Below are 11,104 nucleotides of genomic sequence, written 5' to 3'. Positions count from 1 at the left end.
GTGACAAACACGAATGATAGAGGCGAAGAATCGATTTAAGACATCATTACAGTTATTGACTAAGGTGTGGAACATGACCTGCAGATGAGATTGGTTTAAAAGTTGAATAAATCAATTGTTTACTCCTTTTACAATTTGGTGTATGTCACGCTACCGGCAACCATTTTTACAGACAGCAACAGTTAGTTCAAGTAAATGCTTGAAACAGTGTCAGTTTTTCGTATGATTTACTGCTATGTTATATCAAGTTCATGATCAAATGTTCTGACGTTTTAGTTGGTAGTATCCCATGTTTCTTGGAGATTTTTTATTAGTTTAATTCAATTTATCTACTTTATATAATTTTTCACCATTTCCGCGTTATTTACTTTATTTGCATGACGAACTTGATATGATATATTCATTTCGCCCAAGTGTGAACTGTTTGCGATTAGACCCTTTTGTGACTTGTGTCACGAGTGTGGGGCTGCATTACTGTTGGTAGACTTTTACCGGATTATACTCACTTGCAGTATGACGGGTGCCGATTGCGAGTTTTTTGTCTGGCAACTTGTTTTCTTTATCTTCAGGTTTTTTTTTATGTTATACAAATATATATATATATTCGTTACATTGTAAGTGTATATTGTTCCCCATTCCATGTACTTGGATTTTGACGGTTTTGAATTGTTCCATTGCTGACGCTGTGTTATTTTTTAGTCGATATTCAGAAATATGCTTATCCGTTTTAATGCCTCACTCTGTTGACCTTGGTTTGGGTGTGAACAAGGCCAGTAATAAAAAATGATTTAATTAGATTATATTGTGAAAGAAAGTTCGTTTTTTTTTTAATTTTCGAATTGAGCTTTGTAAGATTAACATAATACTTTGATAATCCTTGGTAATTCGTTTATGTTATACTGTAAATCAGATTAAGTCTATCTAGTAGGCCTTGATTAATATAAAACTACTATTGGAAATTGTTCTTAACCTTTTTTGACCTTATTAAGGACATTTTACAACGATAGGAAAGACGGAATTGGCTTGGTAAGGGAACGATCATTTGAGTCTAAAAAGGGGGCGGATGGCAGTTTCGGTCGGGACAGAAAAAAGATCTCGTGGCAATTTCATAAATTAATTCATGCCCACCGTAGATATAAGAGTTCAATATCACAAATGGTTGATATATTATTTGACCTTAGAAAAAAATGAAAAGAACTAGAAAAGAATTTTGTTTTTGCCCCGGCGGATAAAGCGGCTAATAATGTAGTTACAGGTATTATATGACGTGGATGTGATACAGAAGTACTTCGGAACGAACTAACCAACTCGAGCACTTTCCAGTTAATAAGTTCTACAGAGCGTGAAGTAACTAAAGAACATCATGAATGAGATGTGTTCTAATACCGATCACATCACTGACCTTTTTACTGGATACCAAAACTTCGCAAAAAGCCGTTCAAATCACGTTTTATTTCATCTTCCAGCAAATGCTTTACAGTTAATAACCCTACATTAACATCTCTTAAATAGTTATTATCAATTATTGCAATTAATGTTATGGTGTAAACTATTTTCTGAGTGTTAAACATTCATTTGAGGTATTAGATGGTCCATTACTCTCAAGATTCGTATGATTTTGTTGATTGTTATTTCTTTTCTACTTTATATACAACGCTGCCATATATGAAAGAACTATGAGAGAAAAGTTGTCATATTTAATTGAATGGTCCTTTGACAAATCTGGCTCTCAATTCGTTTCTTGTAATTTTAGCTCACCTTTCCCAAAGGGCAATGTGAGCTGTGAGCTATTGCCATCAATTGGCACCCGTCGTCGTCGTTAACAATTATTAAACAATCTTCTCCTCTGATACTACCTGTCCAATTAGAACCAAACTTGGTATGAATGTTTATTAGAGTATTCTGCATAGAACTGATGTGGGGATTTTTGATCCGTCGAAAAACATTACCGCCGTTACTAACATAGAATATAGGGGTCAGACAGAATCATATATCTAAAAAACCGTTAGGTTTAGGCAAATTCATACATGAATAAACATGTGCAACATGATGCGATCTTTCTGTGGTCAGATTATCATGTAAATCTGTCAAGTCATGCTGGAGAAGAATTTATATCCAAGAAAAACATCGCCTTTTTTCAAAAATAAAAAGATGCTTATCAAGCCAAATGAGCGATTTAGGCTCTTTAATAATAGATATTTTGATGAAATTTGGCCGTAAATAATACTAACTTCGAAAACTATGTTCAAGATATCCACTTTCTGTCAATAGTAATATGTTTCGTTCAATGTCCTGATTTTTTTCTGTTAGACGGTTCGTTGGTAAGTATGTTACATATAATGTAGGTTTCATCCAGGCCAAACAATAACCTTTGATGTTAAGCCAATACCTAAATTTAATTCTTAGTAAAGTTTGTTTAATCTTTCTATAATACGTCAGGAAATTAATTAATATTAAATGTGTGTCACTGGACCACTTCGTAATTCAGTGTGCAACAGTCTGGCTGCTCATGTATGTGAGTATAATTTAAGAGGAATAAGATGATTGAAGATCAACTGTATTGTTACATGCAAGAAAACAGAAAAATATTTTTTTATCACGTTGTTAATAATAATGTAACATTACAGAAACTTGTATTGTGTTAATATCCATGTTTATCTAAGCATGTTTCTTTACATTTTCTGCAGGTTTCCGAACAGAGCAAGATGCACTTACGGTTCCTAGTATTACTTGGGCTTGTGTCCACTGTTAGTGGTACGTTTGCTATTTTTTTTCCAAGATGAATTCCCTCATAAAATGTTTAATTATGACAGTCATGTTTCCAGCCCTCATTATAGCAGAAACATGGTGTTGATGGCGAATATTCAAAGTGATTTTATTGTTCTTTTAATTCCATTGTATATAACAATTGGAATGATCAGGTTACACGACATAAAAATATAAAACATGTAAAACAAAAAACTAATTATGTATTACACAAACATTCTCCAAATCTTTAACTGTAGTGAAAGATGATGATATTAAGATTTCTTTTTGACCGAATAAGATAAGTCTTAGCATACTGAACAATCTCATTTCGATTTTTTCAATTGTCTTATAGGACAAAATGCTCCAGATAACAGAGGAACTGAGTTTGTAATTGCTTTTATGGACAACTACTTGTCAGATTTTAAGCTAGAACTTTTCGTTACGACGTCACGTACAACAACAGTTAACGTTGAAGTCACGGCTCCAAAGTGGACAAGTCCGAGAGTAAACGAGAAGTTTTCAGTTACCGCTGGTCAAGTAAAACAACTATTTATTGACTTGAGACTGCGTTTAGAGGGTACTGTTAAACAATCAAAGGGTATACTTGTCAAAGCTGACGATGAAATAGTCATATATGGTGTAAATAAACAGAAATACTCAAACGATGCCTTTCTAGGTTTCCCTGTTGATGTTCTTGGCACTGAATATTACACTGTTACCTACTACCCTCCGTATCGTAAAGCTCAAATTTGTGTTGTCGGTGTTGAGGATTCAACAACTGTCAAAATCAAGCTCGGAAGTTGTCAAAAATGTGGAAGCGTTTCATACGGTGGGAAAACGTATTCCAAAGGACAAACACTGACAGTAACCCTTAACAGGTTTGATGCAATCCAACTTCAAAGTTCAGGAGATTTATCAGGTTGTTACATATCTAGTAACAAACCCGTTACAGCATTTAGTGGTAACCGGAAAACCAATACAGGAAGCGGCGGTAGTCAGGACCACTTGGTAGAACAGCTTATCCCTGTTGATACATGGGGGAAAACGTTTGCAACTGTTCCAACACCTGCAAGAACCACTGGTGACTTCTACAAAATTGTTCCAAGTGAGGATAATACTAAAGTTACTTACAAATGTGACAAATCAGGAAGGCAAATCAGTAGTAGTTTTACCATAGCAACAGCAGGCGACAACAAACAGATATCAATTGATTCCAAATACTTCTGCTATTTCACGGCGGACAAGGCTATTATGCTGACTTACATCGTTAAAAGTCAGCTTTCTAGTTCAGAACCTGCAGATCCCGCCATGATTATTATGCCTCCCTTTGAACAGTATGCCGCAGACTACACATTTACCACACCAAAATATTCTGGTGGCAGTTACACCAATTATTTCATGTTTGTTGTGAAAAAGTCCGAGAAAAGCGGTCTCCTTCTTGATGGGAAAGCCTTTCCATCGAACACAGTTTATAACGACATACCCGACACAGATTTCGTTGGTGGTTATACATATGTTTCTGATGGTTCCCACACAGTTCGACACCAGTCTCCCATATCAATCTTTGGTGGCTTCTTATATGGGAAGGCAAATTTGGAGACATATGGCTTCACTACTGGGATGAGAATGGCCAGAGTCAATGCGGTATGTTTTGAAATTATTAAAAAATCATAAAATGTGTATTAAGTAAGGAAACGTATCAGTTAACAATATATAAAGTAATTAGCTTGTGCCTTGTATCAGGAAGTCATGTCCTCGTTGTATTTTTTTTTCCAAAGTATCTATTTATTATTATCAAGATAACTACCGAGTTTTTATGCGGATTTGTCAATGCATACCTGTCGATTTAAGCACAGTAGCCACACACCTTTTTTGAAAAAAAAAGTTTGTCTTGATTTGATTTGAAACACTTGAACAACAAAACTGTGAGAAAATAAATCTTTTTCATAAATTAAAACACTGTAAAATATTTTGAGAAGCGCTAAAATAACCGCGCCAATATTTGCGCATGCAACAGTTTTGTTAATTCATGCATATTTTGTATCTTTCGACGTTTTTGTTCATTCTTGCTTATTTTGTATTTTTCAAACGTCTTTGTTTTGCTTCACATGTATCCCTTTGAGTTAATCGAACTTCTATTTATTTTCCACAATATATATAGGAAACTTAAATTGTATCATTACATAATATAATAATTGTTCTGTCAAAATGCTTATGTCCTCTGTAGGTATGTGTTCCTACAAGTACCGTCGTCGGTGACGGTGTTGATAACGACTGTGATGGCCTAATTGACGAGGAGTTGTGCACCACAGAAAATAAAGGCAAAGGTATATATATGGTATCGAAACAGTAATAAAATGACCACAAGTAGGACAAGTTAAAAAGAACAGTTTAAATGTCTGAAATTTTCATTGAAAATTGTATAAAAAAAACTCAGTGTTTCTTAATTTGTAATGCAAACTAATGTAAAATCAGAAGGAAAAAAATGCAAGAATAAGTAACAGATAATCGAAAAATTGTATATTTGATATTACGGTCTAATATGAACATTTTCAGCCGAACATTTCCATAAAAGCAATTTTCGTTTATTGAAAAATATTGTTTTTTTTTTTCACATTTCGCGATTATAAAGAAACAAATCTTTGTTATCGGAAGGCATTAGTGAAAAGGTAAAAGACATGAACAACATACATTTTAATGGAAAATGAAGAGAGAATGGTCTGTGGCACTTCGTTGTTTAAAAACTGATTTTCCGATTGGAACCTTCAGTAATGATGTTTAATCTTAGTTTTGACATACGATTTATCCTACCTGTTTCCAGCGACAGTTCGTATTTTCAGTATACATTTATAATGAGGCAGTATTGGTCTAGAATAGAATAACAAGGAAACATTTGATTAAATCATGAATTTTCGAAGTAAATTAAATGCAGTGAGCTGCAAGATTCAAATAAATATACATGTCAAGCATGGAGTAATTTTGATAGTTTTTATCCGACAGATGACGATGGAGACGGCGTAGCAGAGGAAGACTGTGCCAAACCACCGCCAAGTGAGTATATACAGTATAATGGTATCTACATACGAGGTTTACAGATGATCAGTGTCATTTTTCAGTTGATATCGGAAAAATCTTACATACCTTTTTCTACTTCGTATCTAGGTCTTATATCTATATAACACGTAATTTAATGAATAACTTGACGATTTTTACTTCCCAATCGTAAACTTCCATCTGCCCTTATCGTCAGTATACCAACATCCCCAACCTATGTAGTATACATTTCACAGTTGATCCGTTACTGTCATTCATGTGATTTGTTGATATCATTACCAGTTAAGTTTTTATTGTGATTGACTGATATGAGGTTATCTTCTAATAGATTTCACCTCTTACCGGAATGACAATCTACCTTACCAGGTTTTGGCTCGGGTTTCGGTCACCTGTGTGATGGATGACGGAGCACAAAATATGTAAATTTCTTGTGGTAATCGACGTCATTCACGTTTTTGTTTGTGGAATTCACATTGTAAGGGCTTTAGTTTTTTTTGTGTGCTGTCTCGTTTTTCTTATCATCAGTTTTTAGAAGTAATTATATTTTATTATGTTGTCTACATTGTATGTGTAGATCGTCGCTCTGGTTCTATTTTTATTCACGTTTTGAATATGTACTTTGATTTTGTTGTATCTGAACTGTCCTATTTTGATGCTTTTCAGTGTCTAAACCTCCCTACACTGTCTAAGCCTCCCTTCACACACAGTCAAAGCTTCTCTTCGCTGTCTAAGCCTGTCACACAAGCTTCTCTGCAGTGTCTAAGCTTGTCTTTGCTGTCTAAATCTCCCACCATTGTCTAAGCCTTCCATCACTAACTAAACCTATCATCACTGTCTAAGCTTCCCTTCATTATCTAAATCTTACATCACAGTCTAAGCCTCCCTCACAGTCTAAGCCTCCCTTCACAGTCTAAGCTTCTCTTAACTGTCTCCGCCTCCCTTCACAAGCTTCTTCACAGTGTCTAAGCTTTTCCTGGCTCTCTAGACCTGCCATCATTGTCTAAGCTTCCTATCACTGTCTTAGCCTTCCTTCAAAGTCTAAGCTTCTTTTCAGTGTCTAAGCCTCCCTTCTATACCTAAGCCTTGAAGTTCAATCACTGTCTAAACGTCCAGTCATTGTCTTAAGCCTCTCATTAATTTCTAAACCTCCATTCACAGTCTAAGCTTCTCTTTCATGTCTACGCCCACTTTACAAGCTTCTCTATAGTATCTAAACCTCCCTTCACTTTCTAGGCCTCCCCTCATTCTCTAAACCTCACATCACGGTCTAAGCGTTCCTTCACAGTCGTAGTTTTCTTCAGTGTCTAAGCTTCTCTTCACTCTCTTAGTCTTAGCTTCTCTTCGCTGTCTAAGCCTTCCATTACTGTATAAGCCTCCCTTCAGTGTCTAAGTCCCCTATCCACTTTGTAAGCTTCCCTTCACTGTCTAAGCCTCCTTCACTGCCTAAGCATTCCTTCACTATTTAAGCATTCCATCACTGTCTATAAGCCTTCCTTCACTGTTTAAGCATTCCGTCACTGTCTATAAGCCTTCCTTCACTGTCTAAGCCTTCTTCACTGTCTGAGTCTCCCTTCCCTGTGTAAGCCCCCCTTCAGTGTCTAAGCCTCCTTCAATGTCTAAGCCTTCCACCACTGTCTAAGCCTACAATAAATATGCTTTCCTTCACAGTCTAGATTCCCCTGCACTATCTAAGCTTCTCTCAGCGCCAAAGCTTCCTTTCAGCTTCAGTGAATCAGTTTTTTCAAAAACAAATCGCAGTTTTACTGTACCATATTAGCCGATTTGTTTTGTATTCTATAGTTGATGGTCAATGGACTGATTGGGCTAACTGGGCTACATGCTCTGTCACGTGTACAACCTCTACAAGTAGTAGTGGAACAACATCCCGAACACGTTCCTGCACCAACCCCGCTCCTAAATATGATGGTAAACAATGTTCTGGTACCGGGACAGTAGAGACTAAAACGTGTTCTACCACATCACCTTGTCCAGGTAAAATACAGATAATTAGTAGTAATACACTGTCGATCTTTTTATTAACAAAAACTAAAAATCCAAGGGAAGGTTCAACATTATAACAGAGAGAAACAAGTTCAGTCATTCGTCTTTGTTTTTAAGGATGTTAGCTGGTCATGTTCAGCCATTTTTGTCAGACTTTCGGACTCATCTAGTTTTATCCATTTCATAGTATTAATATTTTTTGCCAACTTTTCTTTTCATAATTTCATTAACCACACCTTAAAATGTTATTCGGGAGTCTTTATAACATCCGTGTTAGTACAGTTGTTTTAAAAGATAAAATTTACTAAGACAAAACCCGTGGATCCTTTCCCCGCTATAATTTCAGATGCTTATATCTCACAAACGAGTACACTGACCCATCTATTCTTTCTTCTTAATTTTTTCTATTGTGAATGGTCTTAAAAGATTTTTCATAATCCTTTGAAATCCTTTTTATTATCAAATAGACCAGCGAACACCCTTAAAGATATTTAATTACCTTACAAGCTTACATAAGACTAAGGAATGAGACGTTAACTTACTGGCTAACATAAGTAGTGTAGCTTTAAAGTACGAAACATAAACAATGTTTTACTTAAAATATGAAAACAATTCGTTTAGTAAATGGAAATTGGGCTACGTGGTCGTCATGGGCACAATGTTCAGTGACATGTGGTAGTGGTCAGCAAACAAGAACACGAGGTTGTACCAATCCAGCTCCAGCTCATGGCGGAACATCCTGTAGTGGGTCAGGATCACAGAGTATCAGCTGTACAATGCCTTCGTGCGCAGGTAATGGCATTAATATTTACGCTTTGTAACCATTTTAATGACACGATTATTGTTCTCAGTAGCATACGAGAATTTTTATATAAGAAATAAAGGAATATCTATTTTTTTGAAGAATGCGAAAGGATAGTCTAGTTTGACAAGAAGTTAACATCAACCGTTTTCGGCACAACCATAAAATATCTATGCAGCAGTATATACAGTGGCAATGTGACTACCAATAGCAGTCTAAAGTATTTTTTTTATATTTAATTTTAAATATCCAAAATTATTTTTCGGAATTAGTACAAAAACAAAAACAAGTCATACCCATACGCCTACAATGTAAATCTAAGGATCAGGCATTGTGATAGTGGATAAGCAAATAGAGTTTCTTAAAAATAATTAAATGTAACTCAAAAAGAAAAAACAAATAAAATAAATCAGTTATTGATGTACCAAATCAGTAAACATCGCAAGAGAAAATCGTTTTGACATTGTAGGAGCGTGTGATTACAGAGAACATTCAATATTTCATTGATATCTGGTTTCAGTACATGGAGGTTGGGGTCAATGGGCATCTTGGGGATCTTGCTCAGTGACTTGCGCTAGTGGTACAAAGACAAGAATAAGACAATGTGACAGCCCAGCACCTGCAAATGGCGGGAACTTCTGTTCCGGTTCAGGAACTGATTCCATACAATGCACAAAAGTTGCTTGTCCAGGTAAATTCATCTTGCACAGTTCTTAATGTATCAATTACTACTTAGTCATGTCTTAAATAAGGAAATAGTTTTGAAAATCATTTGAAAAATACCCGATTGCAGACAAGACAAGAATACAAAGATGAATCAGACACAAATATATTTGCAACAATCGAAATTTCAAGGGACTTCGAATTTTATTTTATTGTTTGCAATACTGCCTTGAAAATTAACATAAGTCAAAGCTAAAGCCGTCAAGTTGTAATTTTATATTAATTAGATTTAATATGACGTCAAAACTAAGCTTGCATACTGTTGTGATAAGTGTATCTCTAAAAGGGTTGGGTTAATTCCAGTAAAATTTATACTATCAACAATAAACTATGCTATTAACAAAACATTTGTTTCTTGTTTGTAAAAAGTTGATGGAAACTGGGCAAATTGGGGTTCTTGGGGAAGCTGTTCTGTGACCTGTGCTTCAGGTACCAAATCCCGTTCTAGAAGCTGTAGTAACCCAGCACCTGCTCACAACGGGGCAAACTGTGTTGGCTCTACGACATCAACTCAGTCATGTACAATGGTAGCTTGTCCAGGTTAGTATTATTATTTCAATTAAGATTTATGGCAATAACTGATGTGGAATGATATAGTAACTTCTTGCCTTTCTCAAAATTAATAGCCATTTAATAAACACTAAAGTTTGAGGATGTGTTACAACGCTCTTTTTGTCTATGAACATTTACATAATGAAAATGATAAAATAAGGCTACGTTGACTTTTTAACACAGTGGATGGGATCTTGGGCATCATGGGGTACATGTTCAGTGACTTGTGCCAGTGGAATTCAGCAGAGACAGAGGTCATATGACAACCCAGCTCCCGCTCATAATGGAGCTCAATGTTCAGGGTCCACTACCGCAACAAAGACTTGCACTAAGGTTGCATGTCCTGCAATGTTATTTATTCGCAAATATTTATAAGTATATAATAGTTGTTTCTGTAGAGAGCATTATCATGGTACGTTGATTGGGCCGTGGGAAAGTGATATTGCCTGAAAACGTTGACAATGCATGGATCCGAAATGTTGCAGGCAAGGGTAGTCAATTTATTGATAATACGCATTCTTGACATTTTAAGGCACATTTATGAACACTGCATGACCATGTTTTAATCAATACAAATATCCTGCTTTTCTCTATATGAAAATATATGTACATGTTAAACCTAGTTTGTTTAAGGCACCGAAGAAGGTCATTATTTTACTGGAAAATTAGCTCATTTACATTTTCTAACATACTTACGTTATCTTCTTTGTGTCAAATACGATCCAATGAAGCAGTGGATCGAATAGTGTCGTCACATTCTGAGACGTGTATTTGTGTGAGACTCGGAATCGCGATGTGACGCGGAGGTACGATGATCGCGCGAAGTGTGATGGTAAGTGCGTTTGTGATCACGAAACACTGCGATTGTTGACTGTCTATAGCAACGCGGAAATGATTTGGCCATTACACGGAGGTGCATTTTGAATTTCTTTTTGTACTTCGCTGAAATGATTTGAATCTCATGTTTTTCCGTAAATATCGTAAATATACGAAAATCTTAAAATACCTTAATTAATTAACAAAATGATTCTACAGGTAGGATAATAGTCTACATGCAACTAGATAGAACTTTACTTCCATTCTTTTCAATGGCATACTTCCAAATAATTTAGAAAATTATAAAAGCAAAATTTATACTAATTGTACTTTCATTTCTTACTATACTATCACTAAGGAATACTAAAACAGTTACCGAAAAATCCACGATTTTATGTAAATGTCCAG

General features: G+C 35.5%; 1 protein-coding gene across 1 annotated transcript in view; it reads left to right on the top strand.

The window, feature by feature from the left end:
- Positions 1 to 2,705: 2,705 nt before the first annotated feature.
- LOC148622966 (uncharacterized) overlaps positions 2,706 to 11,104 on the top strand; it is a 36,620-nt gene continuing 28,221 nt past the window's right edge. The window contains exons 1-8 of the mRNA XM_088574152.1: positions 2,706 to 2,754; positions 3,101 to 4,392; positions 4,976 to 5,075; positions 5,749 to 5,799; positions 7,603 to 7,794; positions 8,425 to 8,595; positions 9,126 to 9,296; positions 9,698 to 9,868. Of these exons, the coding sequence (XP_088430278.1) occupies positions 2,706 to 2,754; positions 3,101 to 4,392; positions 4,976 to 5,075; positions 5,749 to 5,799; positions 7,603 to 7,794; positions 8,425 to 8,595; positions 9,126 to 9,296; positions 9,698 to 9,868 (2,197 nt within the window). The remainder of the gene's footprint in view (positions 2,755 to 3,100; positions 4,393 to 4,975; positions 5,076 to 5,748; positions 5,800 to 7,602; positions 7,795 to 8,424; positions 8,596 to 9,125; positions 9,297 to 9,697; positions 9,869 to 11,104) is intronic.

Source organism: Perna viridis, chromosome 3, assembly GCF_037379345.1.
Source record: "Perna viridis isolate PV_CMFRI_1.1 ecotype Kerala chromosome 3, ASM3737934v1, whole genome shotgun sequence".
In the NCBI taxonomy this organism is placed as follows: Eukaryota; Metazoa; Mollusca; class Bivalvia; order Mytilida; family Mytilidae; genus Perna; species Perna viridis.
The sequence above is the reverse complement of the archived record's forward strand: the minus strand, read 5'-3'. Positions and strand labels throughout refer to the sequence as shown.